The 15684-nt window shown below is 55.7% G+C and overlaps 1 protein-coding gene across 2 annotated transcripts; it reads right to left on the bottom strand.

Annotated features, from left to right (window-relative positions):
• Positions 1–923: 923 nt before the first annotated feature.
• On the bottom strand, positions 924–15640 carry LOC308352671 (uncharacterized protein C7orf57). Of its 2 annotated transcripts, none has more exons than XM_080818988.1 (8): positions 15547–15640; positions 15045–15200; positions 10879–11064; positions 9629–9737; positions 6841–6997; positions 4535–4632; positions 3096–3310; positions 924–1773 (listed from the first exon to the last, which is right to left on the bottom strand). In XM_080818988.1, the coding sequence occupies exons 2-8, from the start codon at positions 15097–15099 to the stop codon at positions 1727–1729; spliced, it is 867 nt and encodes a 288-aa protein (XP_080675114.1). In that variant the 5' UTR covers positions 15100–15200; positions 15547–15640; the 3' UTR covers positions 924–1726. The 2 variants fall into 2 exon arrangements, with proteins under 2 accessions (XP_080675114.1, XP_080675115.1); XM_080818989.1 differs by having other exon boundaries at positions 3096–3262.
• Between the last annotated feature and the right edge of the window lie 44 nt (positions 15641–15684).

Below are 15684 nucleotides of genomic sequence, written 5' to 3'. Positions count from 1 at the left end.
TAGGCTGTGACATTTTTGCTACAACAGCTCGAATGACTCAGATAAAGTTGTAAGGAGTGATACAGAAGGATGTCTTCTGCCCGTTTCCCCCAATGCAAACATTTTGCAGAACTAGAGTAGCGGAAGTTGGAGGGGGCCTGAGAGGGGAGCCCTCCGTTACCAAAAGAACCTCCATAGGTGCCCTATCCACACACCTACCTCTCATCCCCTAAACCCTAGCATCCACTCATTGGTCCTCAATTTCTAAAATGTGTCATTAAAAAAAAAGGTGTATACACACACACACACACACACACACACACACACATATACACACACACACAAATAGTCTCTTACCTTTCCAAACTGGGTTTTTCTATTCAGCAGAATTCCCTGGACATTTGTCCACATAGATACAGTTTTGATTGTAGATATAAATATAGATAGACAGAGATAGAGATAGAGATAATCCGGAGTCAGTCCTGTGAAGATGAGTGCAAGGAAACGTCCTTCTGCATGGAGTCGGACGCCCAGCAGGGGGAGCTCTCACGCCCTGCCGCTGGTTATCATCACCCACCCAGCGGGAGGAGAGGCACCGGGCACCTGGATGCTACTTTAGCTACTGGTTTGCTGCCCCAGTAGGAGGAAGCAGGGTTCCCCCTCCTTCAATTTTTGGTAAGTGCATCCTAAGTTTATTCTGGGAGAGATGTTAAAATACCCAAGAACTTGGGGTGCCTGGGTGGCTCAGTCTGTTAAGTATTGACTCCTGGTTTCTACTCCAGTCATGATCTCAGGGTCGTGGGATCGAGCCCCGTGTCGGGCTCTGCACTCAGTGGGGAGTCGGCTTGAGATTCTCTCTCTGTCCCTCCCCCTGTTCATGCTCACTCTGTCTCTTTCCCTCCCTCTCTCTCAAATAATTAAAAAAAAAAAAAATACTCGAGACATTATTTGGCTTTCTGAAAATCTTCCAGAAAAATTATTTTATTCATGAGTAAAATGTACGAAATATAAAACTACACTGTCGTGCTAATTACCTACATATAAACAGTAGCAAAATTTATAAAATAAGAAAATTCAGTCTGATTATTTAAAAATTTTTGTTAAGACTACTAAGTTAAATGTTAAAATTAAACATAGTTTTACCTAAATGATACAAAATAGTAAATGTGGAATGTTACGAATTTCAGTTTATGCAAAAAATATTAGCAAACATTTTAAACCAGCATACGCTACCATGCTTTTACATTAAATGCTTACAACCTTAAGGCATAATAAATCAATCTTTTTCTTAGTATAAACTATGTCACAATATTCTGCAGTTAAATTTTTCTGAAATGGAAAAAAATTATTTCTACAGATATTGCAGGACCAAAGAAAGGGAAAGACTTTGGGTTTCTTCTAGGTAGAGTCTAAATGGTTGATTTCCATCGAAATGTTGCCGGCGCAGACTCGCATGGGAGTGGGTGAGGTCAGATGATGGTGGGCCGGAGAGCAAGTGGCTGATTCCAAGACACTGGGACATCCTGGGCCAGCGAGGTTGCGCTGCTTCACATCCTGGAGAGACGCAGGAAGCAACGCCCAACACTTGCACCGTCTCAACAGTGGTGCCAAGTCGGCTCTAAGAGAGCCGATCTCCTAAGAACCTACATTCACCGAATAGAGCAGAAGCCTCAGAAACAGAGCCAGCGCATCGTCAGACCCCATCCAGCCGTCAGAAGGCGACCCCGGGAGCGGAGCAGGTGGGGGTTTACTTGAGCTCTCCAGGCGTGGACGCCGAAGGAGGTGGGGCTCCTCCTGTAATGCAAAGGGAAGCGATGGGGTTGACGGGGAAAGACACAGGAAGATGACATTTTTTTTACGAGTTAAGAATTTGAACCTATTAATTTTAAGGAACGGAAGAGCGCCGGTGTCAGTCCTTATTTTTCAGGACCACTCCTGAAGTCTACATGAAAATGAAACGCACGGTTCTACCTGCCCGCCCAGTGCTTACCTGGGAAACCTCCATCTCCACCCTGTGCACGGCTAGACGAGGCCGGGCCCTGACCACCTTCTGCGCTGTGCCTACACCTGCCGGAAAGCTCCCCTACCCCATAAGGATATGCTGAGCAGGAGGGGGCAGGGGTGCTTCCCCAGCCCCAGAGGACAGGGCATGGCTGCTGGAGAAGGAGCATCTATAATACGGAACAAGCATGCGAGTTGTTCAATTTAATAAAACAGAGTTGGTCCTAAAAGAATCACACTTTTAATAATTACTTACAATAAGGCTTACTAAAAGGCTGTATCACTTAAAACAAGAAGCCACAGAACACAGCTAGCGCAGAAATGTTCACAAGTGTACTTCCTAGCGACACTGAGCATGACCTTGTCAGGCATCCGTCAGGACAGTGGAGATAGGACACGTCACTGACAGGACGGCCGGGCCGCTGAGCATGGGGTGGGCGCTGAGCAGGTGCACGGGCACCGTCGCCCTCGCTGGGGTCATTCGGGGGCTGGGCGGGGACGGCGGGCAGAGACCTTGCTGGCAAACATCAACGTGCAGTACTCTGGACGCCTCCTTCCTCCTTAAGCAAGGACATGAAACCTCGAGAGAAAAAACTAGTTGCCGACAGACAAAAGGTCAATGAACACTGAGCCACGGAAAGTCAACACCAGGGTCGACGGGCTTTACGATGGACGTGGCCAAAAATAAGACGAAGTCTGCCTGTCACCAGGACCGGGAAAAATCAGAATGAATACAGGATTTGGACCATCTAATGACAGGGACACTTACTCTGAACTATTCAGAGTTTAATAACAAAATGTAAGGGACGTGGGAGACGGAGTAATTTCAAGCGTGAAGCGTGAGTTCGGTTTCCAGAAGTGCACGCGTGGAGGGGTGAGGACCCTGTAGGTTTCAACAATTGAAAGGAAGTGGGAAGGTCACAGATATCGTGACTTTTGCTGTTTCTGGGAATAAAGAGAAGCGTGAAACATATACGACCCTGCTGTGTGTCTGTGAGCACCATGCTTCTGGGGGATCGTCCATGGTTTTTAGATCGCTCCGTGTGAAAGACCCAGTGAGAAGACATCTCAAGGAACAGAGGCCTCAGCAAACACGGGCTGCAGGGCGCGCTCACCTTGGACGTCCTCGGCGCCCCCAGGCACCTCCGGGTCTGGCTCCGACCCTGCATCCTGGCTCCCTTCAGGCTCTTGTGTGGACGGAGACGGGGGGGCCGCCCCGGGGGTCTGCGGACTCCTCTTCTCTGAGTCAGCTCGCTGTAGCCACTCATCCTTATAGCCATTGCTGATAAGTTTGGAAAAGTTTGTGGGTGAACTGGCTTTTTGACCAGGCCTCAAAAAGAGAGAAATGGATGTCAAACCTCCGCACCAAGGGGCATGCCGGTCAAGGTCAGGTCTCAGCAGGTGCGCGGATAACGAGATGCGTTATTGTCCCTTAAACGGTAACACAGATACTTCTCTCTCTCTCTCTCTCAATCTTGATTTCCCTCTCTCCATTTTTCCAAGTCTATTTTATTCATTTATTTTTTGAAATCATCTCTGCACCCAAGGTGGGGCTTGAACTCACGACCCCAAGATCAAGAGTCGCAGACAGAGCCATCTGGCACGACCCTTTGTCCCGCTTCCTCAGCACAAGGAAACACACTTCCAGTCGACCCTGGCACAGGGTGGGAGCTTGCTTAGTCGTTTCTAAAACCCCTGCTCATGACAGCCAATTAGAGGATAATGCCGCATTTCTCGGGGACACCGCCCTCACAAACACCGGCCTCCCCCAGGTGCTAATCGATGCTTGGACTCTACCGTTTCTTTACCAAACTGTCACTTTCTGGATCAGCTCTTCCTTGACATTAAAGATTATGTGCTGTGGGGGTGCCCGGCTGGCTCAGTCAGTGAAGCACGTGACTCTTGATCACAGGGTCAAGTTCGAGCCCCACACTGGGTACAGAGATGACTTCAATAAGTAAATTATTGAAAGAAGGTTATCTGGGGTGCCTGGGTGGCTCAGTCATTAAGCTTCTGCCTTTGGCACAGGTCATGATCCCAGGTCTGGGATTGTGTCCCGTACAGGGCTCCCTGCTCAGTGTGGAGCCTGCTTCTCCCTCTCCCTCTGCCCCTCCCCCTGCTTGTGCTCCCTCTCCATCCCCCTCTCAAAAAATAAATGGATAAAATCTTTTTTTAAAAATTAAAAAATAAAAATAAATAAATAAATGGTGAGCCTTGGTGAGGACGGGGTCCCTGGGGGGGTGTCTTGGGTAGGACACAAGCTCACGGAGGCAAAGCAGCTGGTTGGAGAAGTTGGGCGCCCACACAGTCCAGACATGAAGGGGGACAGCTGCGCTCCACGAGGGCCCGACGGATGCCAGGGGACGAGGCCAGTCCATGGGGATGTGACATCAAAGCCGCATCACCAAAAGGTGTTCCCGGGAAGTAAGCATCATTAGGCCACTGACTGCCCAGTGCCTTGTTGTCATTACTGTCCCTTTGTCCCCTAGACAGAGGACCAAAAAGCCCAAACCCAAGCCCGCTCCAGACGCGTGGGCACTGCCCGTGCACTTACATGGGAGGAAAGGAGAGTTTGCCTCCTGCAGGGTCTCTGGGGCCGAGCGGGGTCCCCACTTTGCTCGGGTACTTTGAGTTAATGGCTGGGAGCCTCACCTGTGTGAAGAAGCACACAGAACCATGGTTGAGGGACAGACGCTCAGACGCTGAAGGAGGACAGTCCCAGAAGGGGGAGAGGAGACACAGGACAGTACGATCCTGGCGCAGGGTCATGACTCTTTGGGCCAAAACCCCAAGAAAACACAGCTCAGCAAGCGTCCCATGCGACAGTCACGCCTCAGACAGGATCCACGATTTCACGGCAGCAGCTCGGCCTGGCTGCGAAGGGGCTGGGACCTTTGGGGGTGACGGAAGAGCTCAGTGCCTTCCCAGCTGTGGTGGCTACATGCTTATTGAACCCACATAACAGTGCCCAGGAAGAGTGCGGATTTCCTGCGTCTAAATTACAGCATCACAAAATAGGGGAAAACGTTACAGGAAAACAAAAGAAAAACAACAAAAAGCAAAAAACTGAGCCTACAAAGGTACCGCCCGCATTCACGGGGGAGAAGGGGGCCTTTCAGAAAGGGAGACCTGCTCCAGCCCAATTGCCCCAGAGGTGACTGAGACGCCACAATGCTGGTCACCCGTGGGGAGCATTTTGCCCTAAATATGGTCCTGGGTCTGCCACGTAGCAAGTTAGGGGTCACAGCCGGGGAAGCTCAATGTCCCAGCTCGCCCCCGAGGCCCAGTCATGGGGGGTCTGGGGGACAAGGGGCAGGACAGCCAGGCCCTCAAGAGAGGCTGGGGATGGACACCCGTCAAATCCTAGCGTAATACTGTGCACACTTCCATCTACATTCAAGGTCACACTCTAGCTGTGCCAAAGGTCCAGTGGGACACAAGAGAAAATAACACAAGAACTCCCCCAGTTCCATGCCATTTGCTATGCACAGAAGCGGGTGATGAAGATACATCTGGGCTCTCGAAGCCCCCTGACAGGGTGCCCACACCCCCAGCTGGCACCCCACACCTCCTTTCTGGAACTCAACTGTCCACCACGTTGGTGTCTTCAACCACAGCCCACGGGCACCTCGCCTCCTTAAGCACGGCCGCCCACACGCGCTTGCTTCCTGCCCTGGGTTCAGCCCCACACGGCTTTGGTCCGTGGCTCAGAAACCCCATAGGATTTTGGGCTGGTACAGCATTTAGCATTTCAAGGTCCTCTAGATGCACACGGTGGCTGTGGTTAATTCCCAAAGATGCCCTTTATCGATCGATGGTGTAGCTGCTCACGTATCACCAAGACACGGACCTGGTCCTAAAAACAGTCCGTTTCATTGATCGGAGCAGAAGCCGGAACCATGGCGGGAGGGTGGGGGTGTTCTGAGGAAGACCAGACAGCCCGTGGCAGACACCTGACATTCTCTGCGGGTTCAACTGCTTGAGTCCCCAAAGTCAGCAGTTCTCCTCAAACCAGGACACTGAGAAGCCAAGCCCGGGAGTCAGGCACAGATGGTCCAGGCCAGGAACCCCACTCTCCCACCCCATGTGCCGAGAACCAAGACCTTGGTGCTGGAGCGTCGGTGGCCAATGCTCGGCCCTGGACAGTGGGGCTCCAGCCTGGGGGTCAGAAGGCCTCTGCATCGAGACACCCCAACCACAAGGCCACCAAGCAGAGACGGCCCTCGACTTCGTAGCTGCTCTTTTAATGTATAAATAAAATCTTTAAAAAATAAAAATAAAAAAGAACTGTTAATTAAAAAAAAAAGAGTATTCCAGGAAAATCTTCACTTAACGACTTGAACACAATAGACACCTTTGGAGACTGGATAACGAATAAATACAAAATGTCGCTTTTATACACGCTGAATGGGAAGAGACATGTCGAGGCCGCCCCAGACAAACACTCGCTAGTTAAAACTCACCTGGTACAAGGTAATCTTACCCCACAGAGTCAATATTCATAAAAAGAAAAAAAAATATTACCATGGCCTCTTGCCTTTTAGTCGATTCAAATTTAAAATACAGAATGGGGGGCAGGGGGGGTGGGTGGCTCAGTGGTTTGAGCACCGACTCCTGCTTTCGGCTCAGGTCATGATCTCGGGGTCATGTCTCGATCCAGCCCGTGTCGGGGTCCCCGCTCAGCGGAGAGTCTGCCTGAGACTCTGTCTCTGCCCCTCCCCTCCCACACGCGCTCGCTCTCTCAAATGAGTCAGTCGGTCTTTTAAACAAGGAAACACAGAGTCGCGGCAGTGTTGCAGCGACAAGAGACCCAGTATCGGCTTGCGCGGGGACACAGCCCGGTGGGCACCCACCCCTCACCTTTTTCTTCTCCTTCTCACGGTCCTCGGCTTCCCTCTGCCAAACCGTTTTCACGTCGAAGTCGAAAGGCCCCCTCCTGGACTCGTAGCTTCCGTTGCTCTGCTGGGGGCTAAACTCTTCGTAAACCATGTAATCGGGCATGGAGACAGCGGGGATCCTGCGGAGACAAGAGCTCCGACCTGAGGCCCCCTCTTCCCCCCCTACTCTCCCCCTTCTTCCCCTCCCTCCTCCCTCCTTCCTGCTCCTCCGTCCTCCCTCCTCCTCCTCCCTCCTTCCCCTCGCCCACTTCCCCCCTCCTCCCCCTTCCTATTTCTCTCCCTCCTCCCCTCCCTCCTCCCTCTCCCTGCGGTCCCACAGCAAACACCATCCCTTGCCCTCCTCCCACACCAGCTCTCGCAGGCCGTCCCTCCCCGTTCCACTGAATGAATGACTAACGCTTCTCGGGGCCGCTTCCCAGAATCGGAGTCCAAGTCAGAGGTCACAAGGTGACACAACCGGTAAAATGAGAGCATCTTACATTACGAATTCTTGAAGTAGATGAATTAGAAACTAATGATTTCTGTTATGATATCATCTGCCACTTTGTCCGCTCAGACTATCTAGACCCCCTTCAACATCTGCCATTGCACACGGTCGTTTCATAACAATAATACCCTTTTTCTGTTTGACAGTCATTTTTAAAAAGACTTTATTTATTTATATTGAGAGCGAGAGATGGGGTGGGGGGAGCATGGCAGCAGGGGGAGGTGCAGAGGGAGAGAGAGACTCCGAAGCAGACTCTGCACTGATTCCAGAGCCCGACACGGGGCTCGATCCGAGCCTGACCTGAGCTGAGACCAAGAGTCGGAAGCTCAACCGACTGAGCCCCCCAGGCGCCCCTCATGGTCCTTTTTACTGTGGTACTGAAACTCCCAGCCTGGTTTCCTGTCTCCACTGGCGAGCACTCAGGCCTGGCTAGAGGCTGGGGGGTGGGACGTGCACCTGCCAGCACTGTCCTCTGTCATCATCCCCCCAACACACACACTGCTGCGGGCTAAGGGCGAAGGGCTGGGACTTTATCCCGGCAGCAGTGAGGGGCATGGAGAGGGCAGGGACTGCAGCTGGGGGAGGTGGGGAGGGGGGGGAAAGGGGAGATGGGAGGGGAGGGCCGGTCCTCCAGGATGCATCGCCTGTCTAAGCCAGGGCTGCTCCGAGCAGGGGAAGGGAGGGACACGGATGAAGTCGGCAGAGCACTAGGAAGTACAGAGAGGAAGGGGCTCCCGCTGCCCCTGACACAGAGGGAGGAAGGAGGCGGGCTGGAGGCCCCTGGGGAAGCTGGTGCAGAGGCCAGGGAGCAGAGATCAGAGGCTGGGAACGCAGGCTAGAGACGGGACCCCAGTGCCCAGGAAGAGAAGCCCACAGGTGTGGCACCCCCCTGCTTCCCTGCAGGGACAGCAGAGCGAGCCCTCCCATGTTTAGGGCTCTTTGCGGACAGGGAGAAGCCCCAGGGCCCAGAAGGGAGGGCTGGAATGTCCGAGAAAGGGACAATTTCCACTGCAGTTCCTGGGCTCCCAACCTTTCTCCTCTCTACCTCCCACCCCCACACGCTGGGAGGGCCACTAGGAAGCTTGGAAGATTGGCAAGGGCACACAGGATGGGAGGGACGGCCGCACTCCCTGCTTCCACACCTGGGACAAGGACAGCCAGGGACACAGTGGAGGGGCAGTGCATGTGGCCCGGGGGAAGGGAGGAGGACCTGCCTGCTGACCCTCCCATCCGGGGGCTCGGGCCCCAGCTAGAGCAGCTGCCCCTGGGCTGCAGAAGGCCTCAAGGACGCTCAGTGTCCGCACAGCCCCAGGACAGCTGGGCGCCCCCTTGGCCATGCGTCCAAGCAAGGGACAGGTCACAGGATGGATGGAGAGTGCGGAAACCCAGCGCCGCCGGTCACTCCATGGCAGTGGGGTCAGGCCCTCTCCTGCCTCCTTCTCTCTTCTCTGCTTTGCTCCAATCAGAGCTCAGCTGTGTCGGCCAAGGGTGAGCTTTAAATTACGGGGGACAGGAGCCCCCAGGATGAAAGTGCAGGACCACAGACAGAGCCTTCTAGGGACACGGGGTGACAGCTCCGGCCATCTGTACTCCTGTGTCCCAAACCCCACAGGGAAGCCACAGGAAGTGGTTTCTCCCAGTGCCTCCCAGTCCAAGAGAGGGGGCATGGAGGCTACAGTGTGCACGCCCAGACAGGAATTCCGTAGACACTGGAGACATTCTGGAGGACAGGGCTCCCCACAGCTCTGTGACCACCATAGGTTGGGATTGTCTGCATTTCTGGCTTCGTGGGGCACCTGCGTCCTTCAGGGCAAAGAACGCTTCACCAGCCACTGTCACCGGCCCTGGGAACAGGGCAAGGCCTGAAGCCGTGGCCCCTAAGCAGCCCCGGAGGTCCAGCCCTGGGACCCCTGCGCGGTCATCCCTCTTGTGGCACCCCGACCCATTCCCTCCTGGCTGCTATACCACCCGGGTTGTCATTTCACACTCCCAGTGCCCCTACTCAAGATCTCTTGGTTTAATGGGGCGCCTGGGGGGCTCAGTTCAGCGTCTGCCTTCAGCTCGGGTCATGATCCCAGGGTCCTGGGATCGAGTCCCGCTGCTGGCTCCTTGTTCATCGGGGAGCCTGCTTCTCCCTCTGCCTGCTGCCCCCACTGCTTGTGGGCTCGCTTGCTCTCTGCCAAATAAATAAATAGAATCTCCAAAATGCAGAGCGGGCTACGCTCCCCTGTAACAATGAGGGAGGCAGCCCCGTGATACTCACTGTCTCTGCTCGGCCGTGGGCGGCTTGCTGTGGTGGATGTACCAGTCTGGCAAGGAGTAGGCCACCGGGGAGCCTTTCCTGGTCCCGGGGACGAAGTGCTTCAACAGATCTCAAAGCCAAAAAGACGCCGGGGTGAGCAAGCAGCGCGAGCAGCAGGCAGCTTCCCATAAAGTTGTCAGAACAGCAGGAACCCCCATCCCCCTTCCCCAGCCTCCCCAGGGGCTCACATCTGCTGCATTTCTCCCCCTCTCCCCCATTCATTAGTGTCATCACCATCAATGCTGTTTGGGGAGCAGTTTGGAAGCCCCTCGCAGACCTGTGGCCTCCTCTGCCCCCATGAACTTGGGTAGAAGGTTCTGGAAGACTGGTGTTACATAATGACAGCGCCCAGATCTGTACCGGGAAGTCAGTGCCGATGCCATCCTGTCACCTAACTCGGAGGGCCCATCTAGATTTTGCCGGCTATCCCAGGAACTTTCTCTCGACCCGAGGCCGGGGAGCGGGGAGGAGGCTGGAGGAGCACTGCAGGTCCTGTCCTGGCCTGACTCGGACGGATGCGAAATGGTGAGTTTTGGGGTCTTGAACATCCAAGCCTGGCTGTTGCGGGGCTGTTTCCCACCACCCGTGACAGCCTCCTGGGGAAGTATGGTGGCCAGGAAACAGGACAGGAAAGGCGGTGGCTCTCAGCGTCCCTTACCACGGGGCCTGAGCCCTGCCCCTCACCAGCGATCTGTATGAGCTCAACCAGGCAGCATGTTTTTGGCTAAACCGTGGACCAAGGTGGACACTCACCAGCATCATCGCTGAAATCATCTGTGACCTTGGTGTTGAAACCGCTCGAACACGCTGGGCGAGGGCTGTGATCTTAAACCCAGGACCCCGCGCTCCAGCAGCTCACGAACTGGTTTCCCCAGCAAGGCTACGGAACTGCAGGCGGGGACTCTCTGGGGAGGTGGACAGCTTCTGGGGACCCTCTGCACCTGGACCACGGGGATGGGGGCGGGGACCCTGACACAGGGTTGCTTGCAAGCCAATTCCGTAATTTCGGTCTTTTTAGTCTTTGCCATTAAAAAGGAGACATCCTTCGGGCCACACCCATCCCAGGCTGTGGCCTGACCCTCGATGTCCACTGGCCTGGGGCAGAACTCAGAGATGTTACAGGTATTTTCACATGGAACCATGAGGACCAAAACCAGCCAATACCCCAGGCCCGCGCAGTGGAGACCCAGGGGCGTGCACAGGCTGCTTACCGGGTCGGCCGCCTTGTTTCGCGAGCTTTACATACTCGGAGTCTGTTTCTTTTACCCAGTACCTCCGGGGCACAGGCAGGTGCCCGTTGGGAGGCTCCCTCAGATCACTGAGGCCCGGGATCTGGGAGGCCGGTGGGACATCCACGGGCTTGTCAGACCGCTTCACGGGAAGGTGGTAATACCAGTCTAGAAAAGAGGTGACCGAGGACCAATTAATTACACCAAGTTCAGGTTGGCTTGCTGCACTGCCTACAACACAGCCATGCCCCAGAGAGCATCTCAGCCTCCGCAGGACATCAGCACAGGAAACGCTTCCTTGGGACATCAGCATGGGAGACATCACCACAGGACATTAGCACAGGAGAAACTCCCACAGGACATCAGCACGGGAGACATCACCACAGGACATAAGCAGAGGAGAAACTCCCACGGGACATCAGCACGGGAGACATCACCACAGGACATAAGCAGAGGAGAAACTCCCACGGGACATCAGCACGGGAGACATCACCACAGGACATTAGCACAGGAGAAACTCCCACGGGACATCAGCACGGGAGACACCACCCCCCTCTCTGGAACGCCTGCAGTGAGCTTGTAGGCACCAGTCTCCTGAGCCCACCGGCATGCCAGCTGCTGGTCCCACCAGAAGGAAGAATTCCTTCTATGCGGCCCTGTGTTCCTCCGCCCCAGGCTGCACCTCTGCTCCAAAATAGTGGCACGAGGACCTCCTCCAAAGTGTCCCTGTCCCCCTGTGTCTGTGTGTCCCGGGCACTCTCTCCTCCGGGGAACTGGGAGTAACTGGCATTTCTGGATATATTGGAGAGTGCACATTCCTGAAGAATCCCAAGACACTAACAACACCACAGGGTAGCGTGGGGGGCACGGGACCAAGGCTGGCCCAGATCTGCTGAGCTCAGCACATGAATGACGCTGAGACACACAGCCCAGCCCAGAAGTGGCACTGCCCACATCCGACTGGGGCAGGAGGAGGCAGGCCGGGTCCCCATCTGGGGACCTCCCTACGTGATGCCCCCACACCTCCGCGGGCCCACCCCGCTGCTCCCGAGGCCTGTGCTTGAGGCCACAGTGGGACCGAGTGAGAGGTCCCAAGAGCAAGGAGACGGGAGGAGGCCAGGACCTCGGCCTGGCAGCCGGGTGTGACGGAAAGCCACCGCAGGTCCCAGGCGGGGGACGAGGCTGAGTCTGGCTCCCCGGGAACGTCAAGCGGGTCCCACAGAGCAGCAGCGTGATGAGCGCAGATGGAGGGGGTGCCACTCCCGTGGGTGGGGGGCTGTGAGCAGGAGGAGGGAAAACACGGGAAGGAAGAAGGAGGGGAGAGGAAGGCAGCCTGCTGTCTGTCCTCCCCACCCCCCTTGCTCTGTGCCCCACGGACAGAGGGGCCCCGGGCAATGCAGTGAATGTGGCATCCACAGAGCCATGGAGCCCCCAAGTGGGCACAGGAGCCGGGGGCCTCCAGGACAGCCTCATCTGCAGGCCGCTTTGGGACCACCTGCCCCTGCCGGGAGGGAGAGGTAGAAACAGAACCCCAGACCTGCCGTTATCGGTGCCCACTGTAATCCCACAGAAGGAAGAGATCACAGACACGCAGACTTCTCTGAGGGCATTTTTAGGTGAGATTAACATTTATAGCAGTGGACTCTGATTAAAGCAGATCACCCTCCATCATGTGGGTGGGCCTCGTCCAATCAGTTGAAGGTCTTAAGAGAAAAAGACTGAGGTCCCCGGGGTGGGGGTGGAGTTCTGCCTCCAGGCAGCCTTCAGACTCCAAACGCAGCATTAGCTCTTCTCTGGGCTTGGCCTCCAGCCACACGACTGTGTGAGCCTGTGAGCGACTGTGTGAGCCTGTGAGCCGGTTCCTTAGAATAAACCTTTAGATAGATAGATGGTCCACAGATAGATGATAGATAGCTGATGGATGACACAGAGAGGTGCACTGTCGGATCCATTGCTCTGGAGAACTCTAATACGGTAGGATCACAGGAAAACGGTGCTGAATAAATTAAATTATGTAGAGGGCACCTGACTGGCTCAGTTGGTTAAGGGTCTGACTCTTGGTTTCTGCTCAGGTTCTGATCTCACGGTCCTGGGATCGAGCCCCACATCTGGCTCTGCACTCCGCTCAGAGTCTGCTTGAGATTCTCTCTCTCTGTGCCCCTGCCCTTGCTCACTCTCTCTCTCAAATAAATAAACAAAATATTTTAAAAAATTAATTTACGTAACACACAAGTATCTCATGAACATCTGTTCTCTAAAAGTAAAGCTTAAACATCCAGTTTCTACCTCTACCTAAAACTGGGTTCACTGCATGAAAACGAATATATTTAACATAACAAAATATTTGAATATCAAAGGACAGCAATTAGCTGAATCAACATCATACGCTTGAGAATGAAAAAAAAAGCATTAAGAAAGGTTTAAGAATGGAGCAGAAGCTCACAGGTAATTTAAGACTTAGGAGAAAGAACTAAGCAGCTTCCTACTCTCAACACATTCAGCTCAAAGATTTTCCCTTTTAGAGGGAAGGCATGCACTTCTTGCTTTATTTTTCCTCTGTGTTTTCATTACTAATTAATCCACAGAGAATGGTGTATCTTGCAGTTCTCATTACTGGAAGCTTTGGGCAGGCACTGAGCTCTACTCCAGGCATTCATAACTGCGTGCAAAGGAGCTCACACACAGGCATGCTTGCCCGCTCGCGCGCGCGCACGCGCACACACACGGTGAAAGGAATGAGAACTGTCTGGTAGCTTCTATCACTTAGAAATTACTGGTACTTGTACAGCAATTACTACCAGTACTACTGTGATCAATTACTACTCTGTCGATTTCTTTTTGTTCCTTTTATTTTTACCAGCAGTGCTGGGTATCGTGTAGATTTCCTGTTTAAAAGTCTATGTATTTATTTGACAGAGAAAGAGAGAGCACGTGTTGGGTGGGGGAGAGGGGCAGGAAGAGTGAAACTGTCAAGCAGACTCCCCACTGAGCACCGAAGCAGGTGTAGGACTCGATCCCAGGACTCTTGAGATCATGCCCCAAGCAGAAACCAGCAGCTGGAGGCTTAACCAACTGAGCCACCCGGAACTCTAGTCCCAAGGCAGTGTTTTATGCCCACTTACCCCGGGGCTCTGGTGGCTGATGGCCACGCTCCTGCCTTTGGGCAGCTGCAGCCTTGCAAGGCCTGGACAGAGGAGCCCCCGTGAGATGTGTGACCTTGGGCAGCTTCCTAAAACTCTCTGTGCTTTAGTGCCCACGTCTAAAAACCAGGGTTAATGATATGACGTCGAGTTGTTTTGAGGTTAAATGTTAGTGTACAGAAGTGCCTGGCCTTTGTCAGTGTCCACTGATATCCTATATACAGGGGAGTCCACTAAGGCTGGGGAAGTCACAAAGAGGCTGAGAGCCCACAGTGGAGAAGGGGACCGGGTCAGCTGCCCCACCCCCACCCACCACACACCCAGCTCCCAGCACACCCACGGTGTCACCAATGGCAACGACCGAGCTCTGGACTAGGTCACCAGCTCATTTAGGAATGAGAAGGCCACTTCTGAGCAGATGCGAGCTCGGCAGGTGCCCACCAGCTCCCACCCGGAGGCTCCCCGGGGGCACCCGAGCCCCCCTTCTCCAGCCTTTCTTCCCACCTTCCCAAGAAGGGGAGGAATCAAGACAAGCGGCACAGACAGGCCGCAGCATCCAGCTCTCCCTCCCTTCTGCCCAGCTGCCCCCAGAACCCTCCACCCAATCCTTCTCTGCGCCCAGCCACGAAAATCCCAAGACGCGGTTAACTGGGCGGGGGCATAAATCACCAGCAGAAGAGAGGTCACGAAACGCTCTGGGATGCAGCGTCCATTTTCTGGGATGGAAATGAGGTGCTTACACTCTCGGAGACAGCTGAGGCTCACCCCGGTCAGACCTTTACAGGACAGAGACCCTCCAGCCTCCACCCGCGGAGGCAACAGGAGGAGGCCGGCGTTCTTGCCGGGAACATGGAGACTAGCCGGGTTCTGGGTGCGCCCCCCGCCCCCGCATTTCTTTCCCTGTTTCCCTTTAAGCTGCCTGGACCCCGAGGCCCAGGAGCAGCACTTCTGCGGGCCCCTGCCCCGCGCGGCGCGGGGCTCGGAGCGGGGCGGCTGCGGGTCACTCACCGCAGGGGGCGTGGCGGCCGGCCGCGCCCTGCAGCTCCTTGCTCGCGTTCCTCATGCCGGGGCGCCACGCGGACCGGGTGCCGTCGGGTGGGCCGGGACGCCGCGGGGCTGCGCTGCCGAGGACACGCGCCGGACCTCCTGTCCAGGCCCCTCCACCTGCAGGCGCGCAGGCGTCCCGTCGTTCAGCAGGGGCGTCCCGACCGCGGGGGGAGCAGCGGGCGCGGCCAGGCCCGGCGCGGCGGGGCGCACGCTCGCCGGTACACAGACCGGGCACGTCACGCGCGCACGCGGCGGGGCAGCGGACGGCCGCGGGGACACGGCGGGGGCGCCCGCACACGGGCGTACAGCAGGCGCCCGCCCACGCCCGGTCCACCGCGGGGGCACGTCCACCGGGATCACGGCTGCGCGCGGGGGGCCCTCCGGGGCCGGGGTGACAGAGGGCCCCGCCCTCCCCCCTCGGCGCCGCCCCCCGCCGCCCCGCGCCGCCCCCTGCCCAGCTCACCGGCCCGCCGAGGGTCTCCGTGAGTGCGGCCCGCTCCGTCCGAGAAGACTCCACTCGCGGCGGCCGGGGCCCCCGCCCACCCCGCACTCCCAGCGGATGCGGAAGCGCAGCAGCCTGCGTCGCCCGGGCAACGGCCGG

The sequence above is a fragment of the Martes martes genome (assembly GCF_963455335.1).
Source record: "Martes martes genome assembly, chromosome: 11".
In the NCBI taxonomy this organism is placed as follows: Eukaryota; Metazoa; Chordata; class Mammalia; order Carnivora; family Mustelidae; genus Martes; species Martes martes.
This window is presented reverse-complemented; position numbering and strand designations above follow the sequence as displayed.